This window comes from Narcine bancroftii, chromosome 13 (assembly GCF_036971445.1).
Source record: "Narcine bancroftii isolate sNarBan1 chromosome 13, sNarBan1.hap1, whole genome shotgun sequence".
Lineage (NCBI taxonomy): Eukaryota > Metazoa > Chordata > Chondrichthyes > Torpediniformes > Narcinidae > Narcine > Narcine bancroftii.
The window spans coordinates 28,729,806-28,748,367 of record NC_091481.1 but is presented as its reverse complement, the minus strand read 5'-3'; the positions used below and the strand labels follow the sequence as shown (position 1 = coordinate 28,748,367).

Here is an 18,562-nt window from a genome sequence, read left to right as displayed (position 1 = left end):
TTACTTCATTGGAACTTTATAAAATTTGATTCAAATTAAGACACAAATGCCTCCCTGAGAACAAAGAAAGAGTTTTGTATGTTTGAATACCTTTCAGTGTCAATTTGAGCTCATATGGTTTCAGCAATTTACAAAGACCAACAAAACGAATTGACTTTCACCAGTGGGAAAAGCATGAATAATGAGCTAATGGTGTGATCCCAGATCCATCCTCCTGTTGCTCTGTCTCCGAGTGTGTGATCTCAGAATTATCCTTCTGAACCATGGCTGCTTGAAAAAAGCTAATCTGAATAAAGTTTAAATGGTGCCCAGTGTTTCATAGGAAACAGACGCAAGCCTTCATTTCTGAGCTTTGAACATAGATTTAAGCATATCATGGTACAAAAATAAATGAGAAAGGAAAGATTAATCCAAGTGCAACCATATCGGGACTCTAGCAGCTGCTGATCTCATGATCAACTTCTGGTTCACATCTTGCCCCAGGCTGACAGCTTCTACTTCACTTACAGCTTGCAGATAGTCACCTGTTTCCAAACCTTTAACAGTGCAATCCCCAATCAAGATTTGCTAAACCTTTCAGTATTGCAATGCCAAAAGATCAAAAGGTGCGCTAATTGATGCAAATCGTTAGCTACTTATCAGAAATACAAACCAGAACCTGCTGGAAATACTCAGCAGGTAAGGAAGCATGTTGCAGGGTAATCACCTTCCATCAGAACTAGTTGCAGTAAAATGACTAAAACGTTAACTGCCTCTCTTTCCACTGGCCATTTGAGTATTGCCAACATTCGCTGTTTTATTGCCGATTTCGCTGATGGCGTAATGATCAATTCTTGATTGGAAATACTGAATTCTGGATTTATTTTACAAATCTCTGCTGACAGTATAATGCTCTTTTTCAAAAAAAAAATTCTAACTTTATCATTATTTCTTCCCTTTTTCGCGGTTCCTCACACCATTCAAGAATCACTTATTAGAATGAAATAAAGCACCTGGGTTTTCATTCCCACCGTACTATTAATGAATAGTACATCTCTGACTTGCAAAGCTTGTATTGGTTGAGTCAATTGAAATGTTTCAACTTAGAGTCCAAGTGTATTAGGTATGAGTAGCATGGAAAATAAGGTGGAAAATGGAACTGCGCGAATAATGGGAAAAATTCAAGGGTCTTCAGAGAATAATTGATGTTGGAGTGTTGGTAATGACATCTAATTGCCCTTGATTCTTTTTTGACTACTGAAACACAGTGATTAGCCAAATAACAGATCATTTGTAAATAAATGAGGCGGCTGAATGACTTTAATGAAAGGTGCATCATTGCCAATGGCTCAGTAGATTATAAATTTTCACCTGAAAGAGTTTTCTGATAAATTATGTCATTAAGGTCACTGGAAATCAAAAGCACTTACAAAAATTTAAGATGGATGATGTTTTTGTCTGTCAAAGCCCATCTGTGTGCAATATAAATGTACCCTAATGACCTGGATAAAGCCAACAATTTTTCAAACCTATTCAGTTTTAATTTTCAAGTCAAGTCACCTTTATTTATTGTTCATACCATGCTCGCATAGTAAAGACGAGATAACGTGTCTCCACAACCACAGAAAATATTTACATAAATACAAGTTAGAATAGAAATTGAACACATTAAAATATTATGACTTAAACAGTAACAGTCCACGGTACCCTATCCCCAGATGTTCCGGGAGTTCGGGAGTCTGATGGCTTGGGGGAAAAACACTGTTGCCCAATCTGGATGTAAGAGCCTGAGTGCTGCGGTACCTCCTAACAGATGGCAGAAGGGGGAACAGTTTACTTGAGGGGTGTGTGGAGTCCTTCACAATGTTTATTGCCTTTTGCCTGCATCGAGTGTTTGTAGATGCCCTTCATGGTAGGAAGAGGACCCCCTCCCCCCCCCGCCAATGATCTTTTCTGGTGATTTCACTATCCTCTGCAGGGTCTTGTGGTGTACTGCTTCCAAACCAGGTGGTGATGCAGTTGAACAGGATGCTCTTGATACATCCTCTGTAGAATGTAGTGAGGATGGAGGGTGGGAGATGAACATTCCTCAGCCATTGCAGGAAGTAGAGGTGCTGCTGGGCTTTCTCATCTATGGAGCTGGTGTTTAGGGACAATCTGAGGTTTTCCGCCAAGTGCACTCCAAGGAAATCGATGCTCTTCACGAGCTCAATGGTGGAGCCATCAATGGTCAGCGGAGGGTGGTCCCCCCCGGGCACTCTTGAAGTTGACAACCATCTCTTATTTTTTTAAGACATTCAGATACAAGTTGTTGGCTCTGCACCAGTCCTTTAGTGACTGCACTTCATCTCTACGCTGACTTGTTAGTCTTATTGATCAGGTCCACCACGGTTGTGTCGTTTGTGAACTTGAACTTACCTTTTTTATGGAGAAGGCCTACAAGGTGGGTCCAGCACTGCTTTCAACACAGCAGAGCCTGGAGCTGAGGGAGGTGGGGGCAAGTGGTGTAGTAGTTCCGTCCATCACTACGATGTCATCCATACGCGCCGAGAAGGGAAAGCAGCCTACACCCAAAATGGCAACCGAGAAGCAGGTAAAAGCGCTGGTGGGAAGAAGTCTTAGGACTCAGGCAGATCTCCTGTGCATCATAAAAATCCCGCTCCTGGTCGCAGGCTATCGTGCTGTCATCAGCCTGCCTCTTCGCAGCCACCTTCAGCGAGGAGGTGGAGAGAGTCACTCCACCTCTGACTATAATCCCCTAGGTGGATCGGTGACACCTCCTGAATCTGCCCTCAGAGCTTTCAACAGGTTAAGTTAAGCGATGTAAAGGTGGAGAATATGCACCTTTATGTTAACCATTTTTGCTTCACTATAAAAAGGCCTGTTCAGTCAAAATCCAAACTCCCTTGGGTTGGACTCATCATTCCATGCTATTTTCTCAGTGGTGCCCTTTCTGATATGTGCTCATACCTGTATTAAAAATCCCTCCAAAGTGAAAGAAGAAGAGAGCAACTGATCATTTATTCAGTTTCTAATTGTGGGATCTCCTTACCAGAACCTATCTACTAAGTTCCTTGCTCAAAAATCATGCTTTTGCCAATTTACAATGTTCCCGGGCGAGCAAGGTAAATATCATCTAATTGTAGGCATTGTCTTTCTCCTATGTAATGTATTCTCTTGACGTTACTGAAGGTTAGAAGTGGAATTTGTTAAGAAGCTCACAAGTGTCTAGATAGTCAATGAACCAAAGAGAAAACTGCAGGTTAAATCATATCTTTATCATTCAGAATAATACTAAGAAGTAGCCTCTATCTACTATGGTATTTTGAAGTAATAGATTTAAAATTGCACCAATTCACTGACAGCTTTACATGTTTGTGATCCAAGGTTAATTTCACATTGCACGTGTAGTTGATGGGAAGGTACCTTGAAAACCCAGGGGTAAGGTGAAACATCTGATCCATGGCAATTTTGCAGTTAGTGAATTCAATCGCATTGACTTCCATGCCTGCTATGTAATAAGTAACTCCATCATGCATCAGAGAGGTTGAATAAAAAACAAACAATTGCCAGCAATGGTGTTGTGAGCAAAGCATTACCTTTCCACTTCCCGGCGCATTTCCTCACGCTTTTTCCTGCGTTCCTCCCTACGGCGTTCAAATTCATCCATATCCATGGTTTATTGGAAAGTGTTCTGATCTTCTTTGTTAAAAATCTAAAAATAATAATTGGAACACTGTATAAACATCGAAGTGATCCAACGTAAACATCTTACCTTCTAGCCTGTACTCCCCCTGCCCCTTCCTCACTCCTCTGTCCATTCCCCTCCCCACCATTCTATTTAGATGTCCGTAAAAACACAACTCAGATGTCTGCCTGCTTTTAGCTCCTACCTTAATGAAGGGGTTAGGCCCTTCATTTCCTATAGATGTTGCATGGTCTGCTGAGTTTCTCCAGCATGTTTGTGTGTTACTCAAACACTATGGCATTTGCCAGATCAGGTGCCTAATAGACAAGTAGGTTTTCCTTTGGTTTGATGAATCAGGATTACCGTATAAACTCATGTAAAAGTCCATCTTGTGTAAAAGTCGGCCCTTTCCTTTTGTCCAGAAAATCTGGAATTTTCCACATATCTCATGTAAAAGTCGACCCCAGCTGCCAGCAGGACAGAGCTCCAGATGCGTCAGTCACAACTCATGGCTCAGCCCCGGCCGCCTGCTCTTTGGAGCTCCTGACACCTCGAATGCTGACCCTCGACTTGGACCTGACCCCCCCGCCGATTGGAACATCCAATGTCTCTGATGACACACGCTTACCGTGGTCCCGACCTCCCTCATGGTAGTATGTATGTTTTAATACACAGACGCTGAATTATTACTTCAATTTTTGTTTAGAAATCATTTGGTTTTCTGCTACTGATATAGTATTTTGGATTTTTGGATATAGTACGGTGAATTTCATCCATGTCATAGGAGACTCCATAAATTTAACATTAAAAAAATCCCTGACTTTTCCACAAGAATATACGGTAAGTAGAACCACTCATTCCAGATGTTAATTAAGAAAGGTTTTCATTAAAAACTAGGAGCATATTTAAAATGCATAGATCTGAGGATTGTTACTGTCCAGTGAGTGACAATAATCCAAACAGCAGGATGATAGACTATACATATAAAGCAGTTATTTAGTCTCTTAAAATCTCACCATTTCAAATTTCTGTTAAGCTGAACTGTTCATCATAAAATGGTAAAATTAAAGCTCAAGTTGTAGCGGCGGCTACACCGCTCACTGAAGGATCGCACAACCGACGGGTTGAGTTCAGTGAGCAAAAACTGATTTATTGCAGGCTGCCTGGCTGGTCTTATGTTCCCAGCCCTGACCTGGCTGAGAACTGCGCTGGGGGGCCCTGACATCACCGAGGCGTCACGTGGGCCCCCAAGTGCGGACTTCTGAGCCCAGTGCCAAGGTCGGGTGGAAACCCACGGCGGCACCATTTTGGCCGGCTGCCCCACCACATGCGTGACAAGTGAGGCCAGTTCGCCTGCCTAATGGCGTACCACCACACAACCCCACCCTCCCCCCCAGAACCGGCGCCAATGTCCTTTTTTGCTGGGCAGCCTCGCTTCTTGGCTTGCATCATAACTACGGTGGGGTCAAGGTGGGCTGGCTTTAACCTGTCCACCATAAACAGTTCCCTCTTACCACCGATGTCCAGTGTGAAAGTGGATCCTGAACGCTGAACAACTTTGAATGGCCCTTCGTATGGTCTTTGTAGAGGTGCTGTGGGTGGGACCTGCTTGATAAAAACTTACTCTGCAGAGTACGGTTCGCTGGGGACCTAAGAGGCCAGTGTGCCATGTCTGGGCGGCGGTGGGGGTGTGAAGGAGTCCAACTGGGCCCGGAGGTGAGGAACTAGACCATGCGGTGACTGCTGGGGGTTGTGAGGTGCGTTGACGAAATCACTGGGTAGGGCTAGCGGTGCACCGTAGACCAGCTCGGCTGATGACGTCTGTAGGTCTTCTTTGGGTGTCGAGCAGATGCCCAGGAGCACCCAAGGCAGCTCGTCCACCCAGTCGGGGCTGGTGAGGCGGGCCATAAGTGCCGATTAAAGTCGCGGTGCAATCGCTCGACTAGCCCATTGGCCTGTGGGTGACAGGCCGTGGTGTGATGTAGCTCGATCCTCAACCTGTTGGCGAGCCGTGCCCAGAGCGTAGAGGTCAACTGGGTGCCCTGATCACTGGTGAGGTGGTTCGGGACACTGAACCAGGCAACCCAACCGTTCAAAAGCGCTCAGGAGCAGGAGTCCTTCGAGGCATCTGGCATCGGGATCACCTCGGGCCAACGAGTGGTGCGGTCTACCACTGTGAAAAGGTAACAGTTACCACATGTATGTGGCCGTTCCCAGACCTGTTCAAAATCTTGTACGGGTGTTCTGGTGTGCCTATGTACCTTGGAAAGCTGGCAATGGGTGCAGGTTCTGGCCCAGTCCGCAATCTGCTTCCGAAACCTGTACCAGATGAAACGTTCTGCCACCATATGGACCATGGACCTGATGGAAGGGTGGAAAAGGTCATGGATATGGTGGAAGACTTGCCTGCACCACTTCTGAGGAACCACTGGTCGTGGGGTGCCCATGGAGACATCGCACAGGACGGTGCCCTCACCGTGAGGAGTCAGGAGGTCCTGGAACCGCAGGCCCATGATGGCAGTCCTGAAGGCCCACGTCTCCTCATTGGACTTCTGACCCCAGGCGAGCTGGTCGAAGTCAAGGCCGGGTGTCAGCGCACAAATGGCCGGTCATGAGAGTGCGTCGGTGACCACGTTGTTTTACCCCTCCTTGTGCCGAATGTTGGTGGTGAACTCCAAAACGAAGGAGAGGTGACGCTGTTGGCAGGCCGACCAGGGATCTCTTGCCATACCGAGCGCCTGAGTGAGGGGTTTGTGGTCGTTAAAATGGTGAAAGGCCTCCCCTCCAGGAAATAGTGAAAATGACGCACCACCAGGTACATGCCCAGCAACTTGCAATCAAAAGTGCTATACTTACGCTCTGGCGGTAGAAGAAGTAGGCTAAAGAATGCCAGTGGTTTGCACTGTCGGTTCACCTGCTGCTCCTGGACGGCGCCGACGGCTGTGACAGAGGCATCGACGGAGAGCGCCATATGCAGGTCGGTGCATGGGTGGATGAGCAGGGTAGCCTTCACGAGGGCATCTTTCGTAGCTTTGAATGCCCTGCTGGCCTCTGGAGTCCAGGCGAGTGTCTTGTCTTTGGCTTCGATGAGGGCGAAGAGCGGCTGCATGATGCGTGCAGTGCCTGGAATGAAGCGGTTATAGAAATTGACCATACCCGCGAACTCCTGTAGCCCCTTGAGGTTGTTCGGGCATGGGAACTCCCTGATGGCAGCAATCTTCGTAGTGCCAGGTGTGGCTCCTTTGGCCGTGATGGTATGGCCCAGGAATTGCATGGACTCTTTCCTGAACTGGCACTTGGCCGGATTGATCGTTAGGCCAAAGTCGGCCAGTCAGGAGAAGAGGGTATGCAGGTGAGACTTGAGTTGTGCCCGATCTCTGCTGGCGACAAGAATGTTATCCAGGTAAATGAATATAAAATTCAAATCCTTGCCCACTGTGTCTATGAGGCGCGAGAAGGACTGGGTGGTGTTCTTGAGCCCGAACTGCATGCGCAGGAACTCGAACAAGCCAAAGGGGGTGATGATGGCCGTTTTGGGTATGTCCTCGGGGTGCACCAGGATTTGGTGATACATGCGCACCAGGTCGAACTTGGAGAATACCCTCGAACCATGCAGGTTGGCCATATAGTCCTGGATGTGAGGGATCGGGTAACAGTCAGGTACTGTCGCGTCATTAAGCCATCGATAATCTCCGCAGGGGCGCCAGCCATCAGAGGCTTTCGGGAACAGGTGGAGCGGTGAGGCCCAAGGACTGTCGGAGCATCGAATGATCCTCAGCTCCTGCAGATGCGAGAATTCTTCCTTCGCTATCTGGAGCTTATCTGGCGGGAGCTGGCGTGCCTTGGCGTGGACCAGTAGGCCTTGGGTAGGGATGTAATGAAACACCCTGTGGCATGGTGAGGTGGCTGAGAACTGCGGCTTGAGGAGAAACAGGAACTCGTCCAGGATATGCTGAAACTCGTCCTTGGGCGTGCTGACTGTGGCCATCTGCGGCTGCTCTGTGCGGGAGGTGGGAGGCATCTACCAGTCGCCTACCTCGAATGTCGAGCAGGAGTCCGTGGGCGAGGAGGAAGTCGACACCCAGGATGGCGTTTGGAAGGGACGTAATGGTGAACCTCCATGAGAACTTCCGCTGGCCAATCTGGAAGTGGATGATCTTGACTCCATATGTTCGGATCTCCATCGAATTGGCTGCATGGAGGGGAGGTCCTCGAGACCGGTTCCGGGACTCGATGGCTGTGGCCGGGACGATGCTGATATGGGCCCCGGTGTCGACGAGGAAGCATCGGCCACTGACTGAATTCCACAGGTCGAGAAGATTGTGTTCTTGGCCAGCCGCCGCAGCCATTAACAGCATCCGGCCTGCTCATTTCCCAGGAACGAGCAGAGCTGACGACTCTTCCGAGCCTTGGCTCCCCAGCGCTGGTGGAAGAAGCAGAGGCCTGAAGCGGATGGCTTGCTTCTTTCTGGCTATGCTCTTTGAGGCCCCTGCAGGGGCCAGGTGTTCCAATGCAGTGCTGGAGAAGGGCTGGACGTGGTCATGCCCATGACTCATAACCTGCTGGACTGCTGAGCCCTCCGGGAATCGTTCGAGCTATAGCTCCTGAGCCTTTTGAGCGACCTTCCTGGGGTCGACGAAGCTCTCCTGGGACAGTAACGGCCAGATGTCTTCAGGCAGATGGTCGAGGATGTTGTGCTCAAAGAGTGGGTAGTTGGTGTGATCGCCTATGAGCGCAAGTATCTCGTTCATCAACTCAATTGGTGTTCTGTCCCCCAAGGCGTCGAGGTGCAGCATCCGAGTGGCACGCTGGTGCTTGGAGAGGCCGAGGGAGCCGGTGAGCACCCGCTTGATGATCCCGTACTTATCTTCCATGGGTGGGTGCTGAACAAGGTGCAGCACTCATTTGGTGGTGGACTGGTCCAGGACGGTGACCACATGGTAAAACTTGGTGAAATCTGATGAAATCTGGCGGAGGTGAAACTGAGCCTCTGCGTGGCTGAACCAGGTCTCCGGCTCCTGAACCCAGAAGTCAGGAAGCTTGATGGCTATAGCGTTGATCGAAGGGTCATTCATGTTGGGTTCAAAGACATTTGAACCTGTTGGGGTCACCAATTGTAGCGGCGGCTACAATCCTAACTGACAGATCGCACAACCAGACAGGTTGAGTTCAATGAGCAAAAACTGATTTATTGCAGGCTGCCTGGCTGGTCTTGTATTCCCAGCCTGGACCTGGCTGAGAACTGCGCTGGGGGGCCCTGATGTCACCGGGGCGTCACATGGGTCGCCAAGCGTGGGCTTCTGAGCCCGGTGCCGAGGTCAGGAGGAAATCCCCGACAGCGCCATTTTGGCCTGCTGCCCCTCCGTGGGTGTGACAAGCAGGGCCAATTCACCTGCCTAATGGCGTACCACCACAAAGTATAAAATGCTAGAAGTATTTTTAAAAATCTGCCTTACTGGTAACTAAAGTTTCCAGTTGAATAAGCTAATGAGAAAGCACATGTTGCATCACTGGGACCACCCAGAAATCTTAGTTTAATTCCTTCCGTGAATTAGAGCTTTTCAAAGCAAGAAAGAAAAGGCTGGCAAGTCCCTGTTGTTTAATCAAACCGTACGCCTTCCTGATATCTACGAGTCCGTTAAATAGCTGATCACTGCAGATTTTGCCTCAGCCCTGTCCACTTTCATTTGGAGAATTCCAGAGAGCCGGCATCTAGAAAAGGAAAAGCTGCCTCCTCTTTCTGCTCCAGTCTTGTTTACAGAGCTGTCAATGGTTAGCAAAACTCTGAAGGGAATCTGGCATTTAAGGCCAGTTAGATTGTTTCCTGTGCTGTGCCGGAGGCCTCCACTTCCTTTGGAATCCCAGCTTTGGCCGTTCAAGTGAGGACTGAAAATATTTTGTAAACTGTGTGCAGACAGTGGCTGCTGGATGCTGCAGTGCCTGTTGCCTGAGGGTCATCTGAGCTTGGCTTCGAGTGCATGTTGTTGGTTGTTGCATTGACGAAAGTTGCAATAAAAATGCAACAGTGGAGAGAAGTCCCCTGAAGTCAATCAAAGCTAGACATATTTTTCACATGAGTAAAGTTTTACTTTTGTCTGTTTAGACTTTGCTACTTCACAGCAAAATAATTTAATTACTAAAATAACCATGAAGGGTATAGAAGCCACTGTAGTCATAATTGTAATCTAAGAAAAGAAGCACGGCAAGATCCCACAAACTGCAATCTGATAACAAGATAATTGTTGTTAAGGACTAAATATTGTCCAGGACACTGATATTGTTTTATGTTCATCTGTGAAAGGAGATGGGCTCGTTTTAAAGAGAGAATTCCTAACAGTTTGGCACTCCTTTCTTGCTGTCCAGGACTGTTTGGGTTTTTGTGGAAATTGAAGCTCAAGCAGGAGGTTTTTAAAATTAATTTTTGCAATCTAGGCCTCCCTGGCAGAGTCAGCACTTATTGTAGATCCTTCATTGCCTTTGAGAAGGTGGCGGTTGAGCTGCCTTTTTGAATTATTGTCTTCTTTCTGATGAAGATGATCCCCCAGTGCTGCTAGGGGGAGTTCATGAAATAAACCAAGGACAACTAGGGAACTGTGATATATTTCTGTCAAGTTTTTTGACTTGGAGAGGGACCTGAAGGAGGTGATGTTCCTATAATGCCACAAATCAAAAGTACTTCTAAACTAGGTCATCGTCATTATATCATGTAACCTATCTAGATGCATCTATCTAGCTACATTATGTAAACTAGAGTATGGGGATTCTCATCATCACTTGTGCAATCTACAACGCTACTGCACCATTTAAATCTTTTTCCCATTAATATTCAAATGTCCCAGGTTGATCTTGATGCGTTGAACATGTGGGAAATGGAAGAGAGATTGGCAGAGGATTACACCTCTTCCCATATTGTTTATATCCCTCTGGGGCTATGGGATCTATTCTAATGTAAGTAAATCCCCCTCTCTCTATTCTATCCCAAACTTACATCATTATACAGAATAGACATAGTGGTGCCATTAAGAATGTCAAATCAGCAAAGAGATCAAAGCAGAATTAAGAAAGTCTTGAAGCAACTCGCATGTTCCAAGTGGAAAGGAAATAAATGGTGCTGAATGGGAATGGCATCCCCGAAATGTTGAAAAAAAAAGATGAAGTGATAGTCTTTTGGCAATGGGCTGATGATATGGGGATATGCAAATTGCCTGTCAATAAGCACCAGACTCAAACCGTGCATCTTGGCGCCTCACAGTTTGGCGGGCAGCAACCTCCTTTGAAGAAGACCGCAGAGCCCACCTCACTGACAAAAGGCAAAGGAGGAAAAACCCAACCGCTGCAACCATGTCTGCCTGTCCCGCATCGGACTTGTCAGCCACAAACGAGCCTGCAGCTGACGTGGACGTTTACCCCCTCCATAAATCTTCGTCCGCGAAGCCAAGCCAAAGAAGAAGAAGCACCAGACTAAACAGAGGAAATTAGGAGATAGAAGAAGGGGAGATTAAGAAAGTTAAATGATTCACTTAATGGTGATAAGTTTAGGGATGCAGTGGAGAAATTGAGTAGAGGTCAGCAAATTGACAAGAGCAGAAGAGAGTATGAAGCAAAACACATAAATGGCATTTCAGCTGATATTTACAGGGTCTTAGAACAAAGAAAGTAATTTTCAATTATAAGTGGTGGGGGAAAACTACACTTGGCCATTAAAATTGGAAAACAGAGCAAACACAAGAAAGCGCATCTTCCTTAGGTTGAAATTGAGGCTGGAAGTTCAGCAAATGAAAATGATGCTAATGTTGTGCAAGCTCTCTGGGAGGATCTTGGAACATTGTTCAAATACGTGCATGAAATATATGAAAAGGCACAGACTAAAATGAGAGAGAGTCACCAGGAAATGGCCACACCATTTGGATGCATCAATGTGCATTCAAAGGGAGCTCAAGGTATGTCTAATTGATCGTGCACAACTGCAGCTCCATTATTCTAATACCCAAAAAACTGTACAAGCAGCACGTTCACATTTCTCTGGTGTCTTGCAATTTCTGTGTCCTCCAGTATATAAAATATTTCCCAAACAGCCACGAAAATAAAGCTCAGGTTGAAATTCTGAGAGATCATTAAGAAGGTAAAGTAGAAAATGGATTTACTATATGTCTGCGCAATATCTAATCTGTTTTATGCTGACACTGGGAGCAATATGTGGATAAAATTGCATTCCAAAGCATTGGCATGCTATGTCTTCATGGCTATAAAAGTTTACCAGAAGGTATCATATTAAAATATAGTATTAAAGAGTCACAGATTACTACAGCATGGAAACAAACCCTTCAGCCCATCCTGAACAAGCAAGACCCTTGTGCCTGTGCTCTACACAAGGATGATTAAAATGAGTTGATTTTTTTTTCTTTAACTTACCTTACATAGGCAACCCTTTTCATTCTCTACCCAGTTCCAGAATGATTTTCTTCTTCATTATATATATGGATAAGTATAGTCAACTTATGAAATAAAATTAATGACATCCTCTCTCTCTTTCTCGATGCTGCCTGATCTCTCACTCTTTAAAGTATTCTTTTAGCATTTAAGTTCAAATATAATAGTACTTAAAGAGTGCTTGACCAACAATACAATACAACATAACCTGAATAATACTATAAGTGTTGGGATCCAAGTGGACAAACAAGGCACTGTCCCAATCTTCAGGTTTTTAAAAATCTTCATTCAAAAGGAACATCTACCTTCTTTTCTTGATACCCAGTGGCAGGTAGGGTCTGCAGGCAGAAGTGAGGTATATTCACATTGCTGTTCTATTTAAACTCTGGATTGAAACAGGTGGCTATAGATAAGGTCTAGTCTACAGTAAGCACAGTGGTTCTCGATCTTTTTCTTTCCACTCACATCCCACTTTAAGTGATCCCTATGCCATTGGTGCTCTGTGATTAGTAAGAGATTGCTTAACGTGGTGAGTGAGTGGGAAGGGAAGGTTGAGAATCACTGCTCTAGATCCATTTGTTACTGAAATGTTTTGCTTGAGAAAAATTGTCATTGGCCCATTTTCTTTGGAGTTATGAAACTGTGCACATAACGAGTCATTGAGGTACGATTAAAACAGTGGTTTTCAAACTTTTTCTTTCCACCCACATACCACTTTAAGCAATCCCTTACTAATCACAGAGCACCTCTGGCATAGGGATTATTTATTTGTTTGGCAAATTACACTACATGGGTCACATTGATGTGATAATACAGATTCCATGCAGTACATTCTAATGTCCAGAGTTTGGAGCTTAATAACCAAGCAATCCCTGCTTTTAAATTTTGAATTCTCTAAATAGAGGGTCATGGAGATTCATGAGAGGTATTTAAGTAGGAGGGAAATATTTTTTGAAATATTGAGCAATAAAGGGCTATGGGAAAATAGCACAGAAGAGGTGATGCCTGGGGCAGATTAGCCATTATTATATTGAATGGTAGGGTAGTTTCTTTCCCATTGTTATCAGACAACTAAATGAACCTCACATGAGCAAAATTATGCTGCCTTTGCTTTGTAATAACTGATCTTTCTCTGTAGCTGTGTACTTCTATCCTGTGTTTTACTTGCTGTACTACGTATGTGGTGTCTTGCTAGACAGCTTGCAAAACAAACTTTCTCACTGCATCTCGGTACAAGTGGCAATAAACCAGAACTTGGGGACAGGCTTGTGCAACCAAATGGTCTGCTCCTGCTCCTATTTTCTAGTGTTCATTTTGAGGCTAAATTGTGATTAAACAATGGCATGAATTCCCTTCCAGGTTGTCGATTACTTGTTGTAAATCTATATATTTATCTGCATTGTGGTAAACCACTATTATGCCACGACTGGCTGTTGCTGGCTGGACATGTCTCCCGAGACTAATCCTACCCATATCCCTTTCTCTTTGCTTCAATCAGTCAATGAAGTTCATGGCACAATCCTTTATCTGGCACCCTTGGGGGACAGTGTGTTCCGAATTTCAGATTTTTCCGGATTTTAGAACAAAAGTCAGCTGCCCCAGATTTAAGCCCACCCGAATTGTTCTGCCGTATCCACCCACACCCCCTTCCAGTTGCGCTGCCGTCTCTCTCCCTCCCTTGCCCACCCGAGTCGCGCTGCCGTCTCTCTCCCCCCCCACCCACTCTAGTCACGCTCTCTCGCTCTCTCTCTCTCTCTCTCTCTCTCTCTCTCTCTCTCTCTCTCTCTCTCTCCCCCCCCCCCACCCCCTCCACTGTATCAGCACCAGGAGCTTCCGCTGGTACAGTACTTTCATCTACATGGGGCATTTTGGGTAACAACGACGGCCATTGAGCCAACTGAAAGCGCCAAGTCAGTATAAGCAATCCGGAGGCACAGGTATGCGTCGGGATACACAGGAGTTGAGCGAGGGTCACATCGGGTCATGTTTGATGCTAAACTCCATCTTTGATGAGCAGATGTCATCTACCGAAAAAATGCCGGTTTTTGGAGGTTGTCGATTTTTGGAATTCCGGATAAAAGGTTGGGTACCTGTAGTTCCTGCCTTTAGTTAATAAAGACCTGATAGTATCACAATATCATTCTTTTGTGATTATTGCTGGTACATCATGCGTTATCTACAAAACTTCATGTGATGCTTTCTGCAGAAGTTTCAGATTACTTTTGTCATCCAGGAGTATGGTACCAAGTACAACATTCCTCAAAATGTGAGACAGCCATCCTTCCATAAGAACTCTTTCACCAAGATCCTTGCTGCCAAAGAGCACTGCATTGTCAAGATTGTCAAGGCGAGAGTAGCAGTGAGCTTTCTACACGTGATTCCTTCCAACAGTGGCACAGTTAGCATAACTCCTTTGCAGTGCCAGCAATCGGGACCGGACCTGGGATCGAACCCCGCACTGTCTGGAAGGAGTTTGTGCGTTTTCCCCTGCCTCCTTGGGTTTTCTCCGGGGAGTGGGGGGGAAGGCGCTCCAGTTTCGTCCCACCCTTCAAAAATGTACCGAGGTGTAGGTTAATGATGTAGGGTAAAATGGGCGGCATGGACTTGTAAGGCCATATTGGCCTGTAACAATGCTGTATGTCTAATTTTTAAAAAAAATTAAAAGTGGAGCTAGAGATTTTAAACATAATGCATTTTGTCACCAATTACTAGATAAGATAAGACCAATCCACCAAAACTCCTTCTCAAACATAACTGGCTGAATTTCATTCTTGCTTGCCAGCAAACCAAGAGGTGCTGGGCTTATCTAACACAATGAGTTTCCCTCTGGTGTAAACAGCCACTAATTGTAAGCAGATTTCTTTATGGATGCTGCCTGTCAGCTCTTCCTTTGACTGAAACTGCAAAAGATTACTCTCTCATAAAATCTAACTGGAACATGGGAAAATTTAAAAAAAATAACAAGAATTACCACACTGCCTCTGCTCTTTACTGAATTAAATGTATTCTGATGCATAATCCTGAATTAGTTATATTAGTTTGTGCAGCAAAAACAAATGAAGACCGTTTATATCATCCTTGGAAGAGATGTAATCTAAAGGAGCCAGAAAAGATTGCAAAACTCCCTGGAGCACGAGTTGAAGCATCCATGAATTACATTCCCGAAGACTGCTATTCAAACATAATTTTAAAAAGAGTACTGAATTTCTATTGTACATTTTCACAGAATGTATTCTATCAATTTAGAGATGGAGTCGTTGTTGTAAATAAAATTACTGAGCAAGTGCCCATAAGTATTTATATAATAATCATGATCCATTCCGTTTCACTACTGCCTATTGGGGATTAAACATTGCTGACAAAAGATAAAGGAGGAAAAACCCAACACCCAACCCCAACCAACCAATTTTCCCTTGCAACCGCTGCCTGTCCGCATTGGACTTGTCAGCCACAAACGAGCCTGCAGCTGACGTGGACATTACCCCTCCATAAATCTTTGTCCGCGAAGCCAAGCCAAAGACCATTCAAAAGAGCAGACAAGGCATCAATATTGCATATGATGTTGAGTAGTGACTCAGTACTGCATTGGGATATCCTTGGAGCAGAAATCTTCTGCTTCAGCGACCGAGTGTCTTTCCAACTGCACAACATTGGAAATGGTCATACATAATGATGTTTCTTTTAAAGTAAATGTTTGTACCCAAGGATTCGGAGGGGGAAAAGAAATCATATGTAACCATGAAAGAAAACAAAAAAATCTCACTGTTGTTGCTGGATAGTATCAGATTATGTTGTAATTATACAGAGAGGATGTTTTTTTCCCCCCCTTTGATTATAAAACATTGTTTATCAATGTATAAAAATAGGATCATTGCTTCATTTATTGGCAAACCAAATATTTGAATGTACACTTGTCATGAGCTCAAAGCACTATTAAAAAACTGGCTCTTATGTTAGCATCTCTTAATCACTCCTTTCCATAAGCATCTTATAAGGAAAGCTACTACAGTCAATAGTATCAGTTTAAGGGGTAATAGAAGTTATTGGAGTGATGTGCGTTAAACTGAGATAGATTACAATGAGGAGGATTAAAGTAAGGGAAAATTTGAGAAGTGAAATGGAGTCCATGAAGAATATTTGAAAGGATCTTGGAGTGAAAAATACCAGTGAATAATATCAGCATGGCCTGTTAGTCCAGTGTTAAATATCAGTACAGAGTATATGATAAACTTCTTATCTTCAATGTTGAACCAAAAATTGTTTTTTATTTCAGGGTTTGGGCATAGCCATGGATATCAGCCCATGAGTCTGTGTCACCCAATTTACACCAAATTAACCGACACCCCCGGAATGTTTCGAACGGTGAAAGGAAACTGGAACCTCTGGAGAAAATCTTCGTAGGCACGGGGAGAACGTACAATCTCCTGACAGATCGCACAGCGTTCGAACCCCAGTCCCGATCACTGGCTCTGTGAAGGCATTCCGTTAACCGCTATGCCAACTGGGCTGCCCTGAAGAGAAGCAACAACTCATTACCTGCAATACAAATACACACACGACCCAACTCTTGTCTATTTGTTAATGATACAGCCTTTTTTAAAAAAAACTCTCGAGTTTCTAATCATGCATCAAAGAACTTTTCATGCCCTCGGCCATCCAAGTTTCAGCAATCTTGGCCAAAATTAAGCATTGTCCCATTCATTGAACTTTTGTACTGTAATTTTTCAATGCTAACTCTTTTTTTAAAGTAATGGCTTCACTGGGAGATTGGGTTTTGTAAGCATATTAGGTCATATTAGGTCATATTAGGTCATATTAGGTCATTCTGAGTTAAAGGTTGGTGTTTCAAATATTACCTTAACAGACTTCACAAGATTACAATGATACCAAGTTGAAATCATGAGGGATCATTTTTTTTAAGTCCCTCCCAGCCCCCGCCAATCCCATCCCCACCCAGTGCTGGGAATCTCACCACACATTGCACATGACTATTCGATAAAGTCAATAGGTTTCCCATGTGCAACACTTCCTATCAATCTCATCCGGATGGAAATGTGTCAGTGAAGCTCAGCAGCTCATGTACCTGACAGAGGGCCCAGGTCCCAAACCTTGGGCACCCTTTACTTCCTATGGATGCTGCACGACCTGCTGAGTTTCTCCAGCTTACTTGTGTACTGCACTCGACCCCAGCATCTGCAGACTTTCTTGTTTAACTTCATCTGGATGGAAAATTGTTCCCACGGCCTTCTTAAATTCCATTTTTTATTTTATATATGAAAAAAAACACTTGTGATGGTGATGTTCAATGCCTATCAGTAGTTCTGAAATGATTGAGTAGCATTTAACTGGTAATGATGACTGCTTGGCTCACTGGACCACTTCAGAGGTCAGCAGGGGTCTAGGTTTTCTCATGCTCATTCTCCATGACTCTTGGAGATGTGTTTTTTTACATCAAAGTTCCAGCAGCTGACTGGAGAACATTGGTTGAAGTCTACTCATGTAGGAGTGTAAAATTGGTGTTAGACTCATCAGACTGGTGGCAGGCTAAAAATACAGAAGCCCTTGCTTTACAATATTCCTAGAAACTAATGGTGAAATTAAAATTGATCCTTTCTCCAGGCCAAGACTAGTAAGTGACTGTTGTGGGTGAGGGTATTGGTGGGGATAAGGTGTCCCAATTATAGGTCTGAGAAAGTGAGGTCAATGGATGGGGCGAAGCACTTAAGTGTGCTTTTACATAGAAATATAGAAAAATAGGTGCAGGAGTAGGCCATTTGGCCCTTCAAGCCTACAACACCAATCATTATGATCATGGTTGATCAGTAACCTGCCTTCTCCCCATACCCCTTAATCCCCTTATCCACCAAGGCCATATCTAACCTACTCTTGAATATTGACAAGGAACCAGCCTCGACTACTTCCTGTGGCAAAGAATTCCACAGATCTACCACCCTCTGAGAGAAGAATTTTTTTCTCATCTCAGACCTAAAAAAACCCCCTTATCCTTAAACTGTGACCCCTGTGTGGTGCGCTGTCAGCCAGAATCAGACACAAACAAGGTAAAGACTGTACAACAGGTTTTAATCCACAAAGACTTCCACAGAGCCAGGATGGCTGTGGCTGCCGCAACTCTTGCGAGTGAGGCCTCGGGAGGCTGGCACAGGCTTATATCCCGGAGGGAGATTGACACCCGACCAGGTGGGGCTTGATCCATTCAGGCCGACTGATTGACAGCCGGCTGGCTGTTGTCGTGTCCCCTTACACTCCTGCAGGTACAGATGTTTCCCCCTGGAGTAGGCCAGTGGTGTATCACCACACCCTGGTTCTGGTTTATCCCAGCATCGGAAACAATCTACCTGCTTCCATTCTTGCACTGCACTGTTAAGTGTAGAACAGGGACTAAACCCTTATCACTGTGACCCAGTAACTACATGAAGTGAGCCACCACACAACAATCAGCATAGG

General features: G+C 45.0%; 1 protein-coding gene across 4 annotated transcripts in view; it reads right to left on the bottom strand.

The window, feature by feature from the left end:
- The window catches only part of LOC138748864 (non-muscle caldesmon-like), a 195,926-nt gene that overhangs the window by 101,518 nt on the left and 75,846 nt on the right, over positions 1–18,562 (bottom strand). For all 4 annotated transcript variants that reach the window (XM_069909697.1, XM_069909694.1, XM_069909693.1 and 1 more), the window contains one exon: positions 3,579–3,694. In XM_069909697.1, the coding sequence (XP_069765798.1) occupies positions 3,579–3,655 (77 nt within the window). In that variant the 5' untranslated portion in view covers positions 3,656–3,694. The remainder of the gene's footprint in view (positions 1–3,578; positions 3,695–18,562) is intronic.